The sequence below is a fragment of the Oncorhynchus keta genome, chromosome 37, assembly GCF_023373465.1.
Source record: "Oncorhynchus keta strain PuntledgeMale-10-30-2019 chromosome 37, Oket_V2, whole genome shotgun sequence".
In the NCBI taxonomy this organism is placed as follows: domain Eukaryota; kingdom Metazoa; phylum Chordata; class Actinopteri; order Salmoniformes; family Salmonidae; genus Oncorhynchus; species Oncorhynchus keta.
This window is the reverse complement of record NC_068457.1, coordinates 23,815,997-23,841,657: the sequence shown is the minus strand read 5'-3', so window position 1 is coordinate 23,841,657 and position 25,661 is coordinate 23,815,997. Positions and strand designations below refer to the sequence as shown.

At 43.1% G+C, this 25,661-nt stretch overlaps 1 protein-coding gene and 1 non-coding gene across 2 annotated transcripts in view; both read left to right on the top strand.

The window, feature by feature from the left end:
• The first annotated feature begins 5,265 nt into the window (after nt 1-5,265).
• impg2b (interphotoreceptor matrix proteoglycan 2b) overlaps nt 5,266-25,661 on the top strand; it is a 37,136-nt gene continuing 16,740 nt past the window's right edge. Inside the window, exons 1-12 of the mRNA XM_052499795.1 lie at nt 5,266-5,486; nt 5,563-5,814; nt 7,432-7,598; nt 7,745-7,773; nt 8,026-8,058; nt 11,492-11,535; nt 13,592-16,173; nt 16,379-16,540; nt 17,907-17,965; nt 18,243-18,263; nt 23,042-23,298; nt 23,606-23,667. Coding sequence (XP_052355755.1) covers nt 5,414-5,486; nt 5,563-5,814; nt 7,432-7,598; nt 7,745-7,773; nt 8,026-8,058; nt 11,492-11,535; nt 13,592-16,173; nt 16,379-16,540; nt 17,907-17,965; nt 18,243-18,263; nt 23,042-23,298; nt 23,606-23,667 — 3,741 coding nt within the window. The 5' untranslated portion in view covers nt 5,266-5,413. The remainder of the gene's footprint in view (nt 5,487-5,562; nt 5,815-7,431; nt 7,599-7,744; nt 7,774-8,025; nt 8,059-11,491; nt 11,536-13,591; nt 16,174-16,378; nt 16,541-17,906; nt 17,966-18,242; nt 18,264-23,041; nt 23,299-23,605; nt 23,668-25,661) is intronic.
• Nucleotides 8,154-8,228, top strand: trnaa-ugc (transfer RNA alanine (anticodon UGC)). The gene has a single exon. It is a non-coding gene; the product is annotated as a tRNA-Ala (tRNA).

Here is a 25,661-nt window from a genome sequence, read left to right as displayed (position 1 = left end):
GGCGGCAAAGGAAGAATTGATTTTGGGGGTGACCAGAGATATACAGTGGGGCAAAAAAGTATTTAGTCAGCTACCAATTGTGCAAGTTCTCCCACTTAAAAGATGAGAGTCCTGTAATTTTCATCAAAGGTGCACTTCAACTATGATTGACAAAACAGGGAAAAATCAGAAAATCACATTGTAGGATTTTTATGAATTTATTTGCAAATTATGGTGGAAAATAAGTATTTGGTCAATAACAAAGTTTATCTCAATACTTTGTTATATACCCTTTGTTGGCAATGACAGAGGTCAAATGTTTCTGTAAGTCTTCACAGGGTTTTCACACACTGTTGCTGGTATTTACAGCCCACTCCTCCATGCAGATCTCCTCTAGAGCAGTGATGTTTTGGGGCTGTTGCTGGGCAACACAGACTTTCAACTCTCTCCAAAGATTTTCTATGGGGTTGAGATTTGGAGACTGGCTAGGCCACTCCAGGACCTTGAAATGCATCTTACGAAGCCAATGCCGTTGCCGGCGGTGTGTTTGGGATCATTGTCATGTTGAAAGACCCAGCCACGTTTCATCTTCAATGCCCTTGCTGATGGAAGGAGGTTTTCACTCAAAATCTCACGATACATGGCCCCATTCATTCTTTCCTTTACACGGATCAGTTGTCCTGGTCCCTTTGCAGAAAAACATCCCCAAAGCATGATGTTTCCACCCCCGCTTCACAGTAGGTATGGTGTTCGTTGGATGCAACTCGGCATTCTTTGTCCTCCAAACACGACGAGTTGAGTTTTTAACAAAAATTTCTATTTTGGTTTCATCTGACCATATGACATTCTCCCAATCTTCTGGATCATCCAAATTCTCTCTAGCAAACTTCAGACGGGCCTGGACATGTACTGGTTTAAGCAGGGGGACACGTCTGGCACTGCAGGATTTGAGTCCCTGGCGGCGTAGTGTGTTACTGATGGTAGGCTTTGTTACTTTGGTCCCAGCTCTCTGCAGGTCATTCACTAGGTCCCCCCCGTGTGGTTCTGGGATTTTGCTCACCGTTCTTGTGATCATTTTGACCCCACAGGTTAAGATCTTGCGTGGAGCCCAAGATCGAGGAGATTATCAGTGGTCTTGTATGTCTTCCAATTCTAATAATTGCTCCCACAGTTGATTTCTTCAAACCAAGCTGCTTACCTATTGCAGATTCAGTCTTCCCAGCCTGGTGCAGGTCTACAATTTTGTTTCTGGTGTCCTTTGACAGGAAAGAGGAGCCTCTTAAAGAAGAAGTTACAGGTCTGTGAGAGCCAGAAATCTTGCTTGTTTGTAGGTGACCAAATACTTATTTTCCACCATAATTTGCAAATGAATTAATTAAAAATCCTACAATGTGATTTTCTGGATTTTTTTTTCTCATTTTGTCTGTCATAGTTGAAGTGTACCTATGATGAAAATTACAGGCCTCTCTCATCTTTTTAAGTGGGAGGACTTGCACAATTGGTGGCTGACTAAATACTTTTTTGCCCCACTGTACCTGCTGGATCTTGTCATCTTGGCCACCTCAGCAGATGGCCAAGTCGAAAGGTTATTAGGTTACTGTAGAAGACGTTTAACCCCAGATATCTCTGAAAGGGGTTGGTCATCTGCTGCTGTTATTTTCCCGAGGTCAGGACGTCGGGGTGCGACCATGTGGGGCTTAACAGCCGGGAACCTAGCAACCATGTCAACAAAGACGGGAAACACCGAGCATATGGGACCTCTGATGGCAAGAGGATTTGGGGACTGAGGAGCTCTGCTGTTGGCTCTGGCCTTCATTAATTTGGGATGCGTCCTAAATGGCACCCTATTCCCTATATAGTGCTCTGGTCAAAGTAGTGTACTATATAGGGAATGAGGTTGCCATTTGGAACACTGACAGAACAAGGCCAAGCCCCAGAGAACTGGACCACTACACGTCAACAGTGATTAACGGAAATGCGCCCAATCCTACCTGTGGCTTTTGGCCCCAGACCCAAACTTCATTCCATTCAGTCTGTAACTATGGTGACCCACAGTAAGCAAGGACACAGTTGAGAGTGTGAGGCATGCTCATCATAACAATGCTGTCATTAACACTAAATAACAGCAGCTCAAGTCAAATGAATACTTATCAATCAAATCAACATCACTGATGCCGACAAAGCGCCACAAGTCATTGAAAATTAAACAGTTAAATTGTCTTCTATTCTTTTAAACATAGGCTACACTTTGCCTTGCAAAATCCTCTTAATGAACACTTCCTTTCCAAGCGACCTCCACTGACGCACCATCTAATGAAATGAGTACCATTCTTATACAGGCAATGACCTGTAATCCTGCTTGGCCCCAGCAGGGCTCCTGCTAATTACCTGGGGATGAACCTCTCCCTCAGCCAACAGATTTCAGCAGACGCCCTCAGGTGTGTATCCTAAATGGCACCATGTTCCCTTGATAGGGCACTACTTTTGACCAGGGCACATAGGGCTCTGGTCAATAGTGCACTGCAATAGGGAATAGGGTGCCATTGGGCTCTGCTCTCTGTCTTGTAGACAGTAGGCTAGGCCATGATGAGGTAACTGTGCACCACAAGGGGCCACAGGGACAGCTAATCTGAGCCGGACTGCTGGATTAGACAGATTTAGCTAGTTCTTTGGACACGATGGCTCTCTAGAGCCCCCCGTTCTTCTGTAGTCTCTTCATAGAAAACCAGCTTTCCAATCCAGCATTTCTGCAGGGGTCCAGACTTGTTGACCTTAGGCAACTTTATCATTCCCAGGCTCCGTTACAGTATTTGTCAAAGGCTGCTGGTAATACAGTATTCACATGGTGAGAGACACTTTATGATTAGGTCCACCCTGTCCATTCATTATAATCTACAAGGCAAAACTGATCCTAGATCAGCACTCCAATCATATGTGCCACGGTGTGTTGTAAACCTGTATGTTTATGTTTGACTCTGTCCTTATTGGTTTCCATGAACTCATTGACCGGTGTGAATATCTCATTGTGAGGTTAGTATTACAGGTCTAATCAGAGGGTGTTGTTTTCTTTGCCTTGCAGGACAGTGGTATCATCTTGATACCTGGACAGAGCCCAGACCTAACGAAGACACTGGCCCATCTGCTGATCACATTATCCAATAAACCATGTTACCATTGTTGATTCACCGTTGCCGTAACGCCACCATCATCAGCTGGTGAGTGTCCAACTGTAGTCTGGCAGAGACTAATGGCAAGACAACGAAAAGCAACAGATTATTTAATTATAGCATATATTCTGTGTATACTGTTCAAGTATAATTAGTTTGTTGGCTACCTACCTACCTCTGTTTTTAATTGTATTTCCTATTCCGGATCTGTTGATAATATGTCACCTGACTATAATGTAGAAAACAACAAAGTTAGCCATTTGACACAGAGATCTCAACTGTATAAAGGTACTTGGAGAAAGCTAAGTCAATTCAAAAACAGTGATTCATTTCAATATCTGAAATCTATGAGTTGAGATTGAATTGACCCCAAGCCCTATTATAGACAACTGAATCAGTAAAAATGACTAGAAGCTGGCAACATAAGCAGTCCAGAGAGTTTTTGGGAGTAGTGAGTAGATGATGAGGTCATAAAGGCAGCCCTCTGAGCCTTTGTCCTTTTAAGACTCCACCTACCCTTCTAGCGCTAACTTCCAAACAAGCCTCAGTCTGTAAATCCAGGCCTCACCAGAGAGAGACCACCTGGCTGCCTTGCCCTAGTCTCAGCCATCTCACCTCAGAAACCACCTACTCTGCTCTCTGAGAAGGCATGCAAGGCAGTTATTCACTAATGACTGGACGTGTGGCAGGTCTCAGCCCGATCCTAAGCCCAGCGACATGCACATCGAGTTTCACCTAGCCACTGTGCTTCTACACCTGCATTGCTTGCTGTTTGTGGTTTTAGGCTGGGTTTCTGTACAGCACTTTGTGACATCAGCTGATGTAAGAAGGGCTTTATAAATACATTTGATTGATACTGGAATGAATCCAATGCTCTATACCAAACACTGGCCCTTATTTGAAGTCCTATTTACAGATGTCAATTGTCTGCCACAACAATGTTAGACGTTGTGAATACAATAGACAGACGGACAATTCCGTTTTCTGTTCTGTTCTGATTTCCTCTGTCCTGAAGGGAATAAGCACCTTTCCTGTCAGAAAGGATAAGTAGCATCTGGTCACCTGGGTCTAACCCCTTGAGCTGCACTGTCCTGCTACAGGTCAGGCGAGCTTATTGGCAGCAATGTTCATTACTCACCACCAAATCAGCCTCCCGGAAAGATTGCATGTCTGTGTTGTGGTACAGCAAGTTCCACAAACACTGACCTCTACTGACTCACCTACACATACAGCTGTAATATCTTAATTTGAGCCAGTTTGCTACAGCAGGAAAATAATCCTGGATAAACAGGACATTTTAATTATGTGGATTATAATGAATGGACATTTCTTGTAGGGTTTTGATACATTTTAAAGTGGAAATTACGAACTTTAGAATCCTTTTTAAAACTTGAATACACAACAAGTTTGCATTCCCTGCTGTGCGGGAAAATTCTCAGCGACAAAAGAGTGATCAAATTAACATCCTACACCTGTACTCACCTGAATTTATACTGACCTACCTATACTTACTGCTGTGTGTAATGGCATTGGGCAGAGAGGTTTCAAGATTGCCCTGAAAGACAGAGACAAAGGACACATTCACATACTCTCTCTAGCTTAAATGAAAGCCACAATCAATTTGTGGTGATTTTGGAATGCATTTCACATCTGTTGATAATGTCACCGTGAGAATCACATTTCACATTGTGAATCTCTGCAGTACTGTAAATATAAAAGGAATGAGTAAGTAATGAATTAATGTTTTAATCATTTAATAAGCAGAACAAGCCAATCATATCACTTAAATTAGCAATTTATAGGATATAAAGTGTGTCCAAGTAGGATAAGTTGTTTTTGCATGTTTTGCAGCTGTGAAAATATGCAATTATGTAAAAAATAAAATGACCATCACTATCCCTATTCCCAACATTGGCCTACACACATTATTCACAAGTTAAACAACCATGCACGGTTAGACTAAAGTCTTGCAGAGGCACCACTAAAGCTTATCAAATAGGATTAGGAAGCAGAAAGAAATCTCTTGCCAAAGTCCCATCTGCTTACCTGAGTAAGGCTGGGGAGCTGTCTTCAGCACTGTGACCACATCCCATTACACTGGGAGGATAGCCTAGCCCACGAGGAATAACCAGAGGAATAGCCCTATTTTTACACAATGCTATCAAGTGGATGGACAGTAAACAAAACCCTTTTGTTGATGAACTGAGAAGGATTGAGAAGATTTACTCTAGACTGGGGCTGCATCTTGGATCTTGGCTCTTTGAGAAATGCCGGGGCTAACGAGGAACTGTGTTTTTTGGGTTGTGTCTGCCATCCTTCTGACAGGATACTTTGACACGGGTAGGTACAGTAGAGGATTTAATGATGACTGTTTGACTTCTGGTCACATGTATAACTGTCTCATGTACTTTTACAGATGCTTCACATGGGGTTGCTATGGATAGAGGTTTGGTAGTGAAACACTTGAAATCTCAAGACCACTCTGGGATTTCAAGACAACTGGAGTCAGATGAAGGTCTGGAGGCCTTGACCCACAAGACATACAAAGGAAAGGGTGCTATTTCTAGACGAAAGCGGAATATTCTTTTCCCCAGTGGAGTGAAGCTTTGTTCTCAAGAGACTGTAGACCAGGCGATAGAAAACCATCTGAAGTACTTTCACCAGCGAGGTAAGCTTTTTCACGACTGTATCTCATGGGCCCTGGGGATTCATTATGACCTGGAGTCTATTCATCTACCATCTTTGTTGTTCAGCCAGATTAATTGAATTCCTGTAGTGCATGCACTCTTATGCAAAAGGTTTTCAAAAGGGTTCTTTGGCTGTCCCCATAGAATAACCCTTTTGGTTCCAGGTAAAACCCTTTTGGGTTCCATGTAGAACCCTCTGTGGAAAGGGTTTTACGTGGAAGCCAAAAGGGTTCTACCCGGAAACAAAAGGGGTCTACCTGGGGACAGCCGAAGAACCCTTTTAGGTTCTAGATAGTGCCTTTTTTTCTAAGAGTGTATGTGACAGAAGGCGAATGATGAGTACAACTTTCTGCGATGATCTTATATTTAATTGGGAATGGACAGGTGGGGAAGATAAATAGATGTTTGTCATGTAAATGTGCGCTCTTTTAATCACCTCCAACATGAACCATGCAGTAAGCAGTACTTTCCCAGCCTCTTTATTAAAGCCCTATGGTCATCCACGTGCATGGCTTCAGCCGTTGAAATACAGCCCGGTGTTACCATTCTCTATCAGTCGTTTGTTTGAAACAATGGTTCAGAGCCTTGTTGGAACTCAAGGGAAATTACTAGAAGTCAACCAACGACAGTAACTAATCTATCATGATTCAAGGGCTATAGTTATAGTATTCAGTCATGGAGGCTGAGAAACGCTCCACGTTTAAGGTCAAAGTCAAACGTCCAACCTCATTTTGGTACAGACTGATTGATACGGGTAAGGGCCAGATTTCAGGTGAGGCCAGGCAGAGAGCCTGGCACCAGACAGCCTTGCACCAGGGTGCCCTTCTGTCAGTTAAATCCGAACACGTGGTGCTCCACCTGGGGAAGCTTAGAGAGAAAGCCCCAGTCCTCGGTCTGAACCCTGCCTCGCTACCGAAATAGTAGTCCTCTAGACATTGATCAGATGAGCCATGCTGCCAGGAAAATATGAGAGCCCTCAGGCCTGCTCCCGCTAGCTCCTCTACCAAGGGCTTTCTGGTTGTCCTCAGCCTCCAAACCTGAAATGTAGCCTACAGATGTGGCTGCAAATTGAGAGAAAAAGAAAGGGGGTTAACGTTTTTTGCCAGCTTTTTTTGTTCCAAAGCAGAGGTACTGGTACATTGTGAAAACCACATGTCTTGAGCCGAGAAGTAATTTCAATGTCAGCAGGGGTGGTGAAATGGTGATGCTGTCTGGAACCTGGGAGTATATGTGTGTATGGATCAAAAAATGACCTCACATTTCCCTGATTGCCTTCATTTTTCATAGCTGTCCATTGGAGAGATTTTTCTTGTCAGGATCGCTGGCTAAATGTCAGCTAAATGTCAATGTTTGTTTTGGTTACCATGTCCTTGTACTACACAGTGTTATTTAAATCTAGATTGAATATTCATATACGTTAAGCGGGTCTTCTTCTACATCCATCTGTGTCACAGAGTGCGACCTCTGTGTCACATGTCTCTGTGTCAATCAGAGTTGGGGTCAATTCCATTTCAATTATGTCCAATCAGGAAGTACACAAAAAATTCCAGGTGTGAAAGCTAGTCTCTGACCCAGTCCTGTGTCTGTGTGCTGCCCAGTGTGTCAGGAGACGGTGTGGGAGGCGTTCAAGATCTTCTGGGACCGTCTACCTGAGAGAGATGAGTACCAGGCCTGGGTTAACTTATGTCAGGATGGAACTGTCAGCGTGATGGAGATTGGCAGCAACTTCAGCCGATCAGAGGAGCATGTCTCTCTTGTTAGGGCTGTGAGTGAGAATTTTGTACATTTTGATGTGTAAAACGTTACAGATATTGATGTGTGTGAGTATGCGTGTGTGTGTCCAAGTGTGTGTAGTTTATTGGTATGTGATTGAGAAGCTTTATTTATCAATGGATTCTGTTTTTATTTCAGAGAGTGGTGATGACTGCTGCTTCGAATAGGTGAGTTCCAAACATTCCAATGTCTCTGTGAGATACCACCACTTGCATTCTGTCATAACGCAAAATAAGTACATGCCTGGGTTACGCTCAGCAGGTGGCAACGTTACAGAACGTTCAGGTCACTTAGAGCAGACGTACAGTATGTTGCATCCCGCTGAACGTCACTCACGTTACTCAACCTCAACCCCTCATCAACCACATTGTATTTACACCACTTCCATGTTCTCCTCATCCCCGTCCCATCCACGTCAGCGAGCCCACAAGCTCAGGGTCCAAAATGTGCAGGTAGGCCTGTTCCCAACACTACAGCCTGCTGTCTTGGTGCCCACACAGCTCTATAGAAACACTGCTGTGTTGTATGCTATCCATAACAGTGATGTAGTCCCATGTAGCTCAGTTGGTAGAGCATGGCGCTTGCAACACCAGGGTTGTGGGTTCGATTCCCACGGGGACTAGTATGAAAAAAGTATGAAAATGTATATAAGTCGCTCTGGATAAGAGTCTGCTAAATGATGAAGATGTAAATGTGACATCACGGCAGGCTCCGTGCACCACACAGCTCTGCAGCCTGCTCAACCTTTCCCCCCTCGCTTCAACCAGATTCATACAACTACTACATTGTTGTATGATCATAGCCACTGCTGTAGACAGCTTGCTGGTCCTGTAAGTTACACGCATGTAGACAGTAACAGCAAAGTATTATAGCAGGTCTACTTTTGTAATACCTGGTAGTTACATACAGGGCTGCAGTGTAACAACATGTAATACCTGGTAGTTACATACAGGGCTACAGTGTAATATCTGGTAGTTACATACAGGGCTACAGTGTAATACCTGGTGGTTACATACAGGGCTGCAGTGTAACAACATGTAATACCTGGTAGTTACATACAGGGCTACAGTGTAATATCTGGTAGTTACATACAGGGCTACAGTGTAATATCTGGTAGTTACATACAGGGCTACAGTGTAATACCTGGTGGTTACATACAGGGCTACAGTGTAACAACATGTAATACCTGGTAGTTACATACAGGGCTACAGTGTAATACCTGGTAGTTACATACAGGGCTACAGTGTAATAACATGTAATACCTGGTAGTTACATACAGGGCTACAGTGTAATACCTGGTAGTTACATACAGGGCTACAGTGTAATACCTGGTAGTTACATACAGGGCTACAGTGTAATACCTGGTAGTTACATACAGGGCTACAGTGTAACAACATGTAATACCTGGTAGTTACATACAGGGCTACAGTGTAATACCTGGTAGTTACATACAGGGCTACAGTGTAATACCTGGTAGTTACATACAGGGCTACAGTGTAATACCTGGTAGTTACATACAGGGTTACAGTGTAATACCTGGTAGTTACATACAGGGTTACAGTGTAACAACATGTAATACCTGGTAGTTACATACAGGGCTACAGTGTAATACCTGGTAGTTACATACAGGGCTACAGTGTAATAACATGTAATACCTGGTAGTTACATACAGGGCTACAGTGTAATACCTGGTAGTTACATACAGGGCTACAGTGTAATACCTGGTAGTTACATACAGGGCTACAGTGTAATACCTGGTAGTTACATACAGGGCTACAGTGTAACAACATGTAATACCTGGTAGTTACATACAGGGCTACAGTGTAATACCTGGTAGTTACATACAGGGCTACAGTGTAACAACATGTAATACCTGGTAGTTACATACAGGGCTACAGTGTAATACCTGGTAGTTACATACAGGGCTACAGTGTAATACCTGGTGGTTACATACAGGGCTACAGTGTAACAACATGTAATACCTGGTAGTTACATACAGGGCTACAGTGTAATACCTGGTAGTTACATACAGGGCTACAGTGTAATACCTGGAAGTTACATACAGGGCTACAGTGTAATACCTGGAAGTTACATACAGGGCTACAGTGTAACAACATGTAATACCTGGTAGTTACATACAGGGCTACAGTGTAATACCTGGTAGTTACATACAGGGCTACAGTGTAATACCTGGTAGTTACATACAGGGCTACAGTGTAATACCTGGAAGTTACATACAGGGCTACAGTGTAATACCTGGAAGTTACATACAGGGCTACAGTGTAATACCTGGAAGTTACATACAGGGCTACAGTGTAATACCTGGTAGTTACATACAGGGCTACAGTGTAATACCTGGTAGTTACATACAGGGCTACAGTGTAACAACATGTAATACCTGGAAGTTACATACAGGGCTACAGTGTAATACCTGGTAGTTACATACAGGGCTACAGTGTAATACCTGGTAGTTACATACAGGGCTACAGTGTAATACCTGGAAGTTACATACAGGGCTACAGTGTAACAATATGGAATACCTGGTTTGCAAATGACATCACAATAGCATGAAAGCCATTTGAACAGGTATACCAGTTTGAAGTACTATGTAATTATTGTCATGACACTGTACATTCCTGCGTAACTGCCATTTTATTACACAGGTATGAGGGGTGCTTATTGTAAAGTGGGAGCTTTACAACCTAGAATCTTTTGTATCACATGTGGAAGCTACTGATTGATTGTCTCTCTTTCACGCAGTCCAACAGGTTAAAGTTACTGATTGATTGTCTCTCTTTCACACAGTCCAATATGTGGAAGTTACTGATTGATTGGCTCTCTTTCACACAGTCCAACATATTGAAGTTATTGATTGATTGTCTCTCTTTCACACAGTCCAACAGGTTAAAGTTACTGATTGATTGTCTCTCTTTCACACAGTCCAACATATTGAAGTTACTGATTGATTGTCTCTCTTTCACACAGTCCAACATATTGAAGTTAGTGATTGATTGTCTCTCTTTCACACAGTCCAACATATTGAAGTTAGTGATTGATTGTCTCTCTTTCACACAGTCCAACATATTGAAGTTACTGATTGATTGTCTCTCTTTCACACAGTCCAACATGTTGAAGTTACTGATTGATTGTCTCTCTTTCACACAGTCCAACATATTGAAGTTACTGATTGATTGTCTCTCTTTCACACAGTCCAACATATGGAAGTTACTGATTGATTGTCTCTCTTTCACACAGTCCAACATATTGAAGTTAGTGATTGATTGTCTCTCTTTCACACAGTCCAACAGGTTAAAGTTACTGATTGATTGTCTCTCTTTCACACAGTCCAACATATTGAAGTTACTGATTGATTGTCTCTCTTTCACACAGTCCAACATATGGAAGTTACTGATTGATTGTCTCTCTTTCACACAGTCCAACATGTTGAAGTTACTGATTGATTGTCTCTCTTTCACACAGTCCAACATGTTGAAATTACTGATTGATTGTCTCTCTTTCACACAGTCCAACATATTGAAGTTACTGATTGATTGTCTCTCTTTCACACAGTCCAACATGTTGAAGTTACTGATTGATTGTCTCTCTTTCACACAGTCCAACATGTTGAAGTTACTGATTGATTGTCTCTCTTTCACACAGTCCAACATGTGGAAGTTACTGATTGATTGTCTCTCTTTCACACAGTCCAACATGTTGAAGTTACTCATTGATTGTTTCTCTTTCACACAGTCCAACATGTTGAAGTTACTGATTGATTGTCTCTCTTTCACACAGTCCAACATGTTGAAGTTACTGATTGATTGTCTCTCTTTCACACAGTCCAACATGTTGAAGTTACTCATTGATTGTTTCTCTTTCACACAGTCCAACTGCGGCAACTCCACCAGAATTGGCCACCACCCAAAAAGGTTGACCTCTTAACCTCAATTCAGTGTCTGGGCAAAATGCATCTGTCTTTTATGCCATCTGTTGATCAGTGACAGTATAGCTAGACTATTAGCCCCTGTCTGTAGTGTAGTACTGTCTTTAGGTTACTGTGGGTGCTGCATAGGACTACTGAAGCCTGATCAAGACACGCGTTGCTCCCAGAATAGGCCTTTAATCCTTCTTAATGACACACCACGTTGTCAATGGGCAGTGGATAGAGGGACCGCTAGACTTTCCTAAGAGATTGTCTGAACTGCTTGTCTGAACACACTACTTTTCAATTTCAGTGCCAGACATGTTCAGTAGCAATTCATTGATGTCATGTAGAATGTTTTCTTATATACAGTGGGGCAAAAAAGTATTTAGTCAGCCACCAATTGTGCAAGTTCTCCCACTTAAAAAGATGAGAGAGGCCTGTAATTTTCATCATAGGTACACTTCAACTATGACAGACAAAATGAGAAAAAAAATCCAGAAAATCACATTGTAGGATTTTTAATGAATTTATTTGCAAATTATGGTGAAAAATAAGTATTTGGTCAATAACAAAAGTTTATCTCATTACCTTGTTATATACCCTTTGTTGGCAATGACAGAGGTCAAATGTTTTCTGTAAGTCTTCACAAGGTTTTCACACACTGTTGCTGTTATTTTGGCCCATTCCTCCATGCAGATCTCCTCTAGAGCAGTGATGTTTTGGGGCTGTTGCTGGGCAACACGGACTTTCAACTCCCTCCAAAGATTTTCTATGGGTTGAGATCTGGAGACTGGCTAAGCCACTCCAGGACCTTGAAATGCTTCTTACGAAGCCACTCCTTCATTGCCCGGGTGGTGTGTTTGGGATCATTGTCATGCTGAAAGACCCAACCACATTTCATCTTCAATGCCCTTGCTGATGGAAGGAGGTTTTCACTCAAAATCTCACGATACATGGCCCCATTCATTCTTTTCTTTACACGGATCAGTCGTCCTGGTCCCTTTGCACAAAAACAGCCCCAAAGCATGATGTTTCCACCCCCATGCTTCACAGTAGGTATGGTGTTCTTTGGATGCAACTCAGCATTCTTTGTCCTCCAAACACGACGAGTTGAGTTTTTACCAAAAAGTTATATTTTGGTTTCATCTGACCATATGACATTCTCCCAATCTTCTTCTGGATCATCCAAATGCTCTCTAGCAAACTTCTGACGGGCCTGGACATGTACTGGCTTAAGCAGGGGGACACGTCTGGCACTGCAGGATTTGAGTCCCTGGCGGCGTAGTGTGTTACTGATGTTAGGCTTTGTTACTTTGGTCACAGCTCTCTGCAGGTCATTCACTAGGTCCCCCCGCGTGGTTCTTGGATTTTTGCTCACCGTTCTTGTGATCATTTTGACCCCACGGGGTGAGATCTTGCGTGGAGCCCCAGATCGAGGGAGATTATCAGTGGTCTTGTATGTCTTCCATTTCCTAATAATTGCTCCCACAGTTGATTTCTTCAAACCAAGCTGCGTACCTATTGCAGTTTCAGTCTTCCCAGCCTGGTGCAGGTCTACAATTTTGTTTCTGGTATCCTTTGACAGCTCTTTGGTCTTGGCCATAGTGGAGCTTGGAGTGTGACTGTTTGAGGTTGTGGACAGGTGTCTTTTATACTGATAACAAGTTCAAACAGGTGCCATTAATACAGATAACGAGTGGAGGACAGAGGAGCCTCTTAAAGAAGAAGTTACAGGTCTGTGAGAGCCAGAAATCTTGCTTGTTTGTAGGTGACCAAATACTTATTTTCCACCATAATTTGCAAATAAATTCATTAAAAATCCTACAATGTGATTTTCTGGATTTTTTTCTCCTCATTTTGTCTGTCATAGTTGAAGTGTACCTATGATGAACATTACAGGCCTCTTATCTTTTTAAGTGGGAGAACTTGCACAATTGGTGGCTGACTAAATACTTTTTTGCCCCACTGTAATTGTATTCTGTGTCACGTATAATAAACCCTCTTTTTATTCATACTTATATATTCTTTGTTTCTGGGTCCCTTCTTGTTTTCTTCTGTAGACAATGAAGTCATTGTCGTACAGACAGACACCTTCCCAACCTTGCGAGGAGATGTTGACGTCATTCCTGTCATTACTGCAGAGCCAGTTGAGGAGGTCACAGAGATGGTCCCGCCAGAAACTACTGACTCTGTAACTGAAGATGCTGACATCGACGTCACCTCAGAGACCGACGAGACAATACAGGAGATAGGAGAGGACGCCACTACCGAAGCTGCCTTTGACGTCAACTCCGAAACAGCAGTTGAAGTCATTGCTGAGACTAGCGATGAGGCTGTCCAGGAGGTTAATATGGCTGCTTTTGAGGAAACATCCGATGCTACCTCAGATGACACTGTGGAGATCACACCTGAACCTATTGTCACTGTCATCCACGAGCCCATTAATGAGGTAATTGGGAAAATGTATGAGGAATTAATCTCAGATACCACACACAATACAGTGGAGGAGGCAGAAGAGGCCACTGCAGAGGTCCCACCAGAAGCTGCCATTGTGATCCCTATAGAGGTCCCATCAGAGGCTGCCGTTGAGATCCCTGCAGAGGTCCCTTCAGAAGCTGCCATCGATATGCCTGTTGGATCCACAGACAAGGATATCCCAGAACCTGAAATAACATTTATTCCAGAAACTTCTTTGGAGGACATTTCTGAAACCACTTCTGAAGCGCCTACGGAGGCTGCCACAGAAATCACTTCAGATACCATAGACAAGGAGATCACAGAGGGTGCTACAGAAATCACTTCAGACACCATAGATAAGGAGATCACAGAGGGTACTACAGAAATCACTTCAGACACCATAGATAAGGAGATCACAGAGGGTGCTACAGAAATCACTTCAGACACCATAGATAAGGAGATCACAGAGGGTGCTACAGAAATCACTTCAGACACCATAGATAAGGAGATCACAGAGGGTGCTATAGAAATCAATTCAGACACCATAGATAAGGAGATCACAGAGGGTACTACAGAAATCACTTCAGATACCATAGACAAGGAGATCACAGAGGGTACTACAGAAATCACTTCAGATTTCATAAACAAGGAGATCACAGAGGGTACTACAGAAATCACTTCAGACACCATAGATGAGGAGATTAAAGAGGCTGCCATAGAGGTCACTTCAGATACCACAGATGAGGAGATCACAGAGGCTGCGGTAGAAGAAAAAATCACTTTGGAGACCACTTCAGACATTGCTACCAAAGCAACGTCAGAAGATACTACAGATGAGGATATTCCAGAGGATGCAGCAGAATTAACTCCAGACATTTCTCCAGAGGACACTTCTGAGACTACAGATGATGAAGCTGCAGCAGAGTTGATTCCAAAAGTTTCTCCAGAGGACACTTCAGAGCCTGAAGCTGCCATGGAGATCCCTTCAGAGGGTTCAGATGGAGACGTTCATGAGCCCCCTGTGGAGGTCACCTCAGAGGATTCAGATGGAGACGTTCAGGAGCTCCCTGTGGAGGTCACCTCAGAGGCTACCGTAAATGTTGCCCCAGAAGACACTGAAGAGGAGACCCCTGAGATTTTAGAGGAAGTTATCTCAGACGCCACAACGCATTTGATTCTCGAGGCTACTGAGGAGATCACTCCAGAGGCTGTACTAGAGGATACTTTGGCCACTACTACTAATGAAGTGGTAATAGAGATTGGTCCTGAGGAAGAAGTCACTCCAGAAACCTCAGTGAATGCCGTTCCAGAGGATGTAACAGGGATCACTGAAGAAGCAACAATAAAGACTGAAGTCACTCCTGAGGCTGAAGTAGAGATGAAGGAAGTTACGGTGGAGGTCACCTCAGAAGCCACTTTGGAGGTCACTCCTGAGGTTGAAGTAGAGGTAACTCCAGAATATGTAGTGGAGGAACCTCCAGAGGCTGAGGAGATTACAGAAGAAACTGCAGTAGAGGACAATCCCGAGGTGGAGATAGAGGTAACTCCAGAGTCTACTGAAGAAGTTCCTGAGGAAGCAGAAGAGGTCCCTTTGGAGACTGCAGTGGAAGAAACTCCAGAGGCTGTAGAAGAAATCCCCCCAGAGACTGTAGAAGAAATCCCCCCAGAGACTGTAGAGATAACGCTGGAAGCTGCTGAAGAAGACTCAACAGAAACTGTAGAAGAAATAGTTTCAGTGACTCCAGAAGAGATAACACCAGAACCTTCAGACAAAGAAATTCCAGAAACTTCAAAGGAGGAAATTCCAGAACCATCAGAGGAGGAAACTCCAGAGGCTTCGGAAGGGGTCCCATCTGAGGCAGTAGACGAGATCATTCCAGAAGCTACAGAAGAGGCTTCCGAAGAGATCATTCTAGAGCCTTCAGAAGCTGCAGCAGAGATAACCACAGAGGCTGCAGGTGAGTCCACTCCAGAGGCGACACAGGAGGCTGCTGTGGAGATTACTCATGAGGTCACCACAGAAACTGGAATTTTGACGGACACAGAGGAGAACAATAATGGCGATCGTTATAGGGATTCAGAGGAGAACAATAATGGTGGTCGTTATAGGGTCACAGAAGAACCAGAAGAAACAAATGATGACTTCCTGGGGATCCAAGATATCATAACAGAGGTGGAAAACACGGTAAGGAAATGACGAGGTTATTATTATTGCAATCAATGAAACACAGAATCAATAATCAAATTGTTACTTCATAAAGGATAGAAGCCTTCTTAAACACGCAATAAGAGAGGTGCATCAGCTATAGATTAAAGACACTGTCTACTGAAATGAATGAGAGTGAAGTGATATTGTAATGATGTGATCTGTTTTTGTGTCCTGTGTTTAGCTGGGCAATGAGATCGAGGACATCATGACGAGGCCGTCCACACCCATGAAGGAGCAGGTGGTAGAACTCAGCATCCAGCTGAAGGGAGAGAACTACAACGACGCCCTGAGAGACCCCTCTAGCTTCTACTACCAACGCGTGGCCAAACATTTCACCCATAAGGTACAGTAGAGTTGGTATACTGCGGTCTCTTGGTAAAAACTATTGTTTGGTCCCGTCCTTTTTGACACCCGCTTTTGTTTGTATTTTCACATACAGGATGTACACTGAGTGTACAGAACATTAGGAACACCTTCCTAATATTGAGTTGCACCTCCGTTTGCCCTCAGAACAGCCTCAATTCGTCAGGGCATGGACTCTACAAGGCGTCGAAAGCGTTCCACAGGGATGCTGGCCCATGTTGACTCCAATACTTTCCTGTTGTGTCAAGTTGGCTGGATGTCCTTTGGGTGGTGGACCATTCTAGATACACACGGGAAACTGTTGCGTTGCAGTTTTTGAAACACTCAAACCGGTGTGCCTGGCACCTGCTATCATACCCCGTTCAAAGGCACTCAAATAATTTGTCTTGCCCATTCACCTTCTGAATGGCACAAATACCCACTCCATGTCTCAATTGTCTCCGGGCTTAAAAATCCTTCTTTAACCCGTCTTCTCCCCTTCATCTACACTGTTTGAAGTGGATTTAAAGGTGACATCAATAAGGGATCCATCTGTCATGGAAAGCAGGTGTTCCTAATGTTTTGGACAGTGTATTTTACATGATTAACTCTTGCGTGTACAGAGTAGAAACAGAATGTTCAGAAGAGGTTGAAAGATATCTATATATAGTCTACTGTATCTATTTACTGTAAACAGCTTTCGAATGTTGTACTGGTTGTCCGGGCTTGCCAGCTACATACTGTATTCACTGAAGAACAGGAAGAAAGCTGCCTGGAAAAATCAGAGGTGCACCAGTCAGTGTGACAGCTCTGGAAACATGTCCTCTGCTGGGAACCCATAGTGACGGATGGTGTATTCCCATCGCTGGATGTTGCCACCTCACATTTTGGCCTTTTCTCCGGCAGAGCCAGAGTTTATGTCAGAGCAGAGGCCATTAGTTATAGACGTGTCCCAAATGGCCGCCTATTTCCCAATTATGACCCGAGCGGTCATAATTAGTGCACTAAATAGGGAATAGGGTGTCATTTGAGATGCAGACATAAAGAGAGGATGAATAAGTAAACAACAGGACAGAGCCTTACTGCTGCTGGCCAAGAGGGGAAAGAAGAGAGGTGGCACAGATCCTAGAGGACAGCTTTAGCACACAGACAGCCACTACACAGACTTGGACAGGGGACTGACTTGATTTTTGTCTATACTGCAGTAACTGAGAATGATATCGCTAACTGGTGGCGTAAAGGATTCACAGTATTGGTGTAGATGCAGGCATGTCTGGCGAACAGGGTGGATCTTTTTCATTCTCCTGAGAAAAACTGCAACTTGAAGTGGTAATTAATTGTGTTTTCTTTTCATTGTTCTCATCTAGATTGAAGATGCATTTGAAACGTTACCAGGATTAAAGAAGGTCTTTGTAGTTGAATTCAAGTAAGCGTCATTAGCAGCTATAAATCCATTCATCTACTGGTCCTTCTGTAGCTCAGTTGGTAGAGCATGGTGCTTGTAACGCCAGGGTAGTGGGTTCAATCCCCGGGACCACCCATACGTAGAATGTATGCACACATGACTGTAAGTCGCTTTGGATAAAAGCGTCTGCTAAATGGCATATATTACTACCTATAAAGCATCATATTTAATTGAATAGGCAATATGCTATTTCAATATTAAGTTCTAATATTTCTTTGTCTTTTCCAAATGTGTCCAGGCCTCAGAAGGACCTCCAAATGTAAGCATGTTTTCTTTCTTCTGACCCAAATAACTGTCTCACAAGGTTTACATCCAGTTGGCTACAGATGTTCATGCGAATATTCTAAAATCTGCATAAAAACCACATGCTTGTTGCGGATACAACGGTGTGCATGATGATGTAGTGCACATGGAAATAACTTTTGCATTTAAATTCCCATGTACTGAATAATAAATCCAAGTTAAATGGGTTTCCCTCACAACTCTAATGATGTTTTTTTTCACCACAAAACAAATGTTGCATTATATAGTGAATGTGCCCACTATGACTTTGGCACGTGCACTCTAGCCAACAGATAGCATATACAGCAGGCTACTTTAATGATGAGATTGTTATGGATAATCATTTTGATTTGTCAAACGGCAGCCAGCCAAGCATCGATCATCATGTCACCAGAATAAGACCCTCAATATTTATCAATGTATTCACATAGAGGCATTTCCACCACCATATCTCGCATAATTAACTCCCACCTTGTCTAGCGGATTTGTTTTGTCGACAGATTTACCGACAGATTTGCGGTTCCCATCAGGCCTGTCGTGACATTTTTTATCCAACATGTACTTTACTTTACATAAAAAGGATGGCTGGAAACCTGGTTACTGTTAATGCATCATATGTCAGGATTTATAGCTCCTAAATCCATGACAACGACCACTGACACACACATTACAGTTGATGACGTCCTGGAGAGTGCTGTAATAACAGGCTAGATACCTGTGTGAAAGTGCACTGGAGCGTGATAAATCCATCTCATTGCAATGCTATCACTCCCAGTTCAACCATTATGACTGCACAGTTGAGCTAACCCAAATCCCACTGAGTCTATCTCACATGTATATCTACTAATGGAATATGCATGTGCATCTGTGTCTGGCTGAGCCAAAGAACCAAGCCTTTACCGTACCTACTGCATGGTTAGATGTTTTATGCTTACTTGCCACAGTCTTCAGATCAGTTGTTCCACACTATGTTTACCAGCATTACAAGCATACTTCCAATGCCTGTCAATCATTATAGCTCAGTGCATCGGCACCATTGCAGGCACGAAAAGCACAAAAAACAAAGCTAAAACATGTGATTGTATTACAGGAGTTCTGCAATGCTCCAGTTTACAGTTAATGGCCTTGCAATGGTCAATCACCCCAGAAGTGGGGTAAGCCCCATCGCTCACCCCACTGGCCCCCTGCCAGTCATGATGATGAGATTAAAGGCAGAGATTTATGACAAGATCACTTTCCTCCTGACTGTCAACCAGTACGGAGGCTCCAGGCCAGATTCCCCCGCAGGTTTAGCCCCTCACTGGTTTCCCCTACAACCTGGCATCGTGGAAAACTAAACGTTGCGAGCACAGTGAGGCCTTTAAACCACCTTCGGCTCTTCACAGTTTGTTCTGCAGGTCATATAAATCCCTGTTAGCATGCAACCTTTAAACGGAGCTGCCAGGGAATTAGAGCTGAAGGAGAATTGGGCTGTCTGGGGGGAGAAAGGGAAGATGGTCATAAACTGACCAGGTTCTCCCACACTAGGGGGAAATATTATGCCTCAGAACTCAGTATCTAGATTAGGATATAGCTTCTCCAAGCTAGGACCACTTTAAAGTTCCAATGCAGCCGTTTTGAACTCAATATCAAATAATTTCTGGGTAACAATTAAATATTTTACCGTCATTGATTTCAGTTAAAATAGTCAAAAAGAAACAGAAATATCTTCTTAGCAATGAAAAATGTCTCAAGCGAGAATTTCCCTCGGACTGTCTGGGAGTGGTCTGTGTTAAGAGGGGGAAACTGAAAACTAGCTGGTATTGGCAGAGAGGTTTGTAACTCTCTTTCTAATTGTTCTATTAAATAACTGACCGCATGGTGATGAAAAGGCATAAGCTCCATACCACCAAAACAGGCAGAAATTTCAGGCTGTCTTTTTAAACAGCTCTTATACTTAAAGGGCATAATTATCATAATTTTCACAATTTCACAGTAAAATTCCAACCTCATTGTGTGGAAATATCTATAAAACACAGGAAAATCACATTTTTGACTGCACTGTGCCTAAACTAGGACCTCTTTAAGTTAGGACCTCTGTAATAATTAAGCTAGGACCTCTTTAAGCTAGGACCTCTTTAAGCTAGGACCGGTTTAACCAACCCTTGTGGGTAAACTCACACAATCACTAATTATGTTTTCACAGCACTTTCCCTAATTTTTATGACTTGTTTTAAGTATTTTTTCAGCTCCTATAATGTTTTATTATGTCCAACATGACATGATGTCTTATTATGTGGCATCTACAGACTGGGAATCACTTGTGATCCCTATGAGAGCATTATGACTGCATTATAAGTCATTATACCTGTGGGCTCTAAGTAAAGTGTAACAATAATTTATACTTGAGACATTTGAGCCATGCAACCTTATCCAAGATGAGGGCACCCCTCTCTGTTCCTCAATGTGTTTCTTTGTTCCTCAATGTGTCTCACTTTTCCTCAATGTGTCTCTCTGTTCCTCAATGTGTCTCTCTGTTCCTCAATGTCACTCTCTGTTCCTCAATGTGTCTCTCTGTTCCTCAATGTGTCTCTCTGTTCCTCAATGTGTCTCTCTGTTCCTCAATGTGTCTCTCTGTTCCTCAATGTGTCTCTCTGTTCCTCAATGTGTCTCTCTGTTCCTCAATGTGTCTCTCTGTTCCTCAATGTGTCTCTCTGTTCCTCAATGTGTCTCTCTGTTCCTCAATGTGTCTCTCTGTTCCTCAATGTGTCTCTCTGTTCCTCAATGTGTCTCTCTGTTCCTCAATGTGTCTCTCTGTTCCTCAATGTGTCTCTCTGTTCCTCAATGTGTCTCTCTGTTCCTCAATGTGTCTCTCTGTTACTCAATGTGTCTCTCTGTTCCTCAATGAGTCTCTCTGTTCCTCAATGTGTCTCTCTGTTCCTCAATGAGTCTCTCTGTTCCTCAATGTGTCTCTCTGTTCCTCAATGTGTCTCTCTGTTCCTCAATGTGTCTCTCTGTTCCTCAATGTGTCTCTCTGTTCCTCAATGTGTCTCTCTGTTACTCAATGTGTCTCTCTGTCCCTCAATGTGTCTCTCTCTGTTCCTCAATGTGTCTCTCTCTGTTCCTCAATGTGTCTCTCTGTTCCTCAATGTGTCTCTCTGTTCCTCAATGTGTCTCTCTCTGTTCCTCAATGTGTCTCTCTGTTCCTCAATGAGTCTCTCTGTTCCTCAATGTGTCTCTCTGTTCCTCAATGTGTCTCTCTGTTCCTCAATGAGTCTCTCTGTTCCTCAATGTGTCTCTCTGTTCCTCAATGTGTCTCTCTGTTCCTCAATGTGTCTCACTGTTCCTCAATGTGTCTCTCTGTTCCTCAATGTGTCTCTCTGTTCCTCAATGTGTCTCTCTCTGTTCCTCAATGTGTCTCTCTGTTCCTCAATGTGTCTCTCTGTTCCTCAATGTGTCTCTCTGTTCCTCAATGTGTCTCTCTGTTCCTCAATGTGTCTCTCTGTTCCTCAATGTGTCTCTCTGTTCCTCAATGTGTCTCTCTGTTCCTCAATGTGTCTCTCTGTTCCTCAATGTGTCTCTCTGTTCCTCAATGTGTCTCACTGTTCCTCAATGTGTCTCTCTGTTCCTCAATGTCACTCTCTGTTCCTCAATGTGTCTCTCTGTTCCTCAATGTGTCTCTCTGTTCCTCAATGTGTCTCTCTGTTCCTCAATGTGTCTCTCTGTTCCTCAATGTGTCTCTCTGTTCCTCAATGTGTCTCTCTGTTCCTCAATGTGTCTCTCTGTTCCTCAATGTGTCTCTCTGTTCCTCAATGTGTCTCTCTGTTCCTCAATGTGTCTCTCTGTTCCTCAATGTGTCTCTCTGTTCCTCAATGTGTCTCACTGTTCCTCAATGTGTCTCTCTGTTCCTCAATGTGTCTCTCTCTGTTCCTCAATGTGTCTCTCTGTTCCTCAATGTGTCTCTCTGTTCCTCAATGTGTCTCTCTGTTCCTCAATGTGTCTCTCTGTTCCTCAATGTGTCTCTCTGTTCCTCAATGTGTCTCTCTGTTCCTCAATGTGTCTCTCTGTTCCTCAATGAGTCTCTCTGTTCCTCAATGTGTCTCTCTGTTCCTCAATGTGTCTCTCTGTTCCTCAATGAGTCTCTCTGTTCCTCAATGTGTCTCTCTGTTCCTCAATGTGTCTCTCTGTTCCTCAATGTGTCTCACTGTTCCTCAATGTGTCTCTCTGTTCCTCAATGTGTCTCTCTGTTCCTCAATGTGTCTCTCTGTTCCTCAATGTGTCTCTCTGTTCCTCAATGTGTCTCTCTGTTCCTCAATGTGTCTCTCTCTGTTCCTCAATGTGTCTCTCTGTTCCTCAATGTGTCTCTCTGTTCCTCAATGTGTCTCTCTGTTCCTCAATGTGTCTCTCTGTTCCTCAATGTGTCTCTGTTCCTCAATGTGTCTCTCTGTTCCTCAATGTGTCTCACTGTTCCTCAATGTGTCTCTCTGTTCCTCAATGTGTCTCTCTGTTCCTCAATGTGTCTCTCTGTTCCTCAATGTGTCTCTCTGTTCCTCAATGTGTCTCTCTGTTCCTCAATGTGTCTCTCTGTTCCTCAATGTGTCTCTCTGTTCCTCAATGTGTCTCTCTGTTCCTCAATGTGTCTCTCTGTTCCTCAATGTGTCTCTCTGTTCCTCAATGTGTCTCACTGTTCCTCAATGTGTCTCTCTGTTCCTCAATGTGTCTCTCTGTTCCTCAATATGTCTCTCTCTCTCTATCAAATGAATATTGCTCCTCTAGGGGTATCTTGTCTGTGGTAGTCCACTACGCAGTGACTCTGGAAGTGGACGGGGCAGGCATCAGTAACGAGACCATGGACTACATCAACCTCCAGTCCAACGTGGTGGAGAAGTCTTACCGTGACGCCGTTGAACGCCCCACTGTGGTCTACACCATAACAGACTTCCGAAACTACATCACTGAAGCCCTGCACAAGGAGAACTTCATGAGCAACACAACTCTGGATGTAGACCCCGACTCACTGCAGCAAGAGCAAGGTAGGTCTACAGACCGGCTAAACTGTACAACAGGTGGTCATGAACTCTGGTCCTAGAGAGGTACATTATGAGAAGGCTTTTATTCCAGCCCAGAACTTACACACCTAACCAGACTAATAATAGTATTGAGGATTAGTTGATCTAGTACAATTAAGTGTGTTAGTGCTGACACAAAAGCTTGCTCAGAGAGCAGTCCTCCAGGAACAGGGTTGACGATCACTACTAAATAAGTGTTTAGTCCTGGGATTTGTGTGAAAAGGTAAAATGGTTCTCCAGTTGATTTGTGTACAACTGTTTTATTTTCCAGTTGATAACTTGTTTCTGGGAGGGAGACCCACCACCAAACCAGAAGAGTCCAATGACATGATGGTGAGTGAGTGTCAGTTCACTGCTCCACATTGTCCTGAGGAACATTGTGTATTGCATCCGTTTAACAATATAGTCAACTGAATATGTTGTTGATGACATTGCTAGTTCAATGTGTGTTGGTGTGTAGGCTACACTAAAGTGAATGCAATGAAAGTCATTTGTTGCTAAAGTTGCTTTGGAAAATGGAATTCATACCCAGCTGTCTCAGTTCAGTAAAAGTCTGTAAAAATAGTCAAGTCCATTTTCCAACAAACTATTCTCAAGACGCAAGTCAGCATGCCATATTAAGCAAACAGTTGTGTTCAATCACTAAGAAATATAGAAAGAAATCTGGTTTGAGGGGAAATATGACATTAATTTATTACGCCCGAATGATTCGCTTTTCTCATAGACGGCACTGTAATTACAAAGACACATTTGACTGGGAACAAACTTAATAAACTCAGAATTTACTCCCTCAATTTTTTCCTATTTTTTCTCATCCTTTATTAAACTGATTTACAATCTTGTTTAGGCTGAATGGCCTTTTGTCCAATCTGTCTTGACTACCATGTGTTCTCTCTCATTCTCTCAGGTAATGGCAAAGCTTCCTAGGGTCTAACACAGGCACAAGGCAACTGGTAGTTAAAGATAAGCACATCTGAAGTCCATTTGTTATTAAATGGGTCCACTTTGACCAAACAGAACTTTATTGTTGTCCTTAGGGCATAACACAACTTTTTGTTTATCCTGTGGTGAAAGACAATGACGCTCTGCTCATTTGTGTGAACACAACCTGGTTTGACGGTCTCTCTGAGTCACATGGCTGTTTGCAGGAAGCCCATTTTCATTGTGGAAGATGAAGTGTGTGTGTGTGTGTGTGTGTGTGTGTGTGTGTGTGTGTGTGTGTGTGTGTGTGTGTGTGTGTGTGTGTGTGTGTGTGTGTGTGTGTGTGTGTGTGTGTGTGTGTGTGTGTGTGTGTGTGTGTGTGTGTGTGTGTGTGTGTGTGTGTGTGTGTGTGTGTTTCTCTGTCCCTTGAGCAGGACATACTAATACAGAACATATGTTGAGGTTAAAAGGCCTGTGTTGTTGCATTCATTCATATAGGGCATCTGTTGCTAGCGATGTATATGTGAATTTCACTCAGATTTAGTTTATCGTGAGCTATTTTGTGTTTCTGAATATTTACTTTGTGAAGCACACATATCAAGAGCTACATCTGTATCTGTTACAACTCAACCTTGTGAGAGAGAAACACTCTGCTACAACTCAACCTTGTGAGAGAGAAACACTCTGCTACAACTCAACCTTGTGAGAGAGAAACACTCTGCTACAACTCAACCTTGTGAGAGAGAAACACTCTGCTACAACTCAACCTTGTGAGAGAGAAACACTCTGCTACAACTCAACCTTGTGAGAGAGAAACTCTGCTACAACTCAACCTTGTGAGAGAGTGAGAGAAACACTCTGCTACAACTCACCTTGTGAGAGAGAAACACTCTGCTACAACTCAACAACTCTTGTGAGAGAGAAACCTCTGTCAACCTTGAGAGAAACACTGCTACAACTCAACCTTGTAAGAGAGAAACACTCTGCTACAACTCAACCTTGTGAGAGAGAAACACTCTGCTACAACTCAACCTTGTGAGAGAGAAACACTCTGCTACAACTCAACCTTGTGAGAGAGAAACACTCTGCTACAACTCAACCTTGTGCTACAACTCAACCTTGTGCTACAACTCAAGAGAGAAACACTCTGCTACAACTCAACCTTGTGAGAGAGAAACACTCTGCTACAACTCAACCTTGTGAGAGAGAAACACTCTGCTACAACTCAACCTTGTGAGAGAGAAACACTCTGCTACAACTCAACCTTGTGAGAGAGAAACACTCTGCTACAACTCAACCTTGTGAGAGAGAAACACTCTGCTACAACTCAACCTTGTGAGAGAGAAACACTCTGCTACAACTCAACCTTGTGAGAGAGAAACACTCTGCTACAACTCAACCTTGTC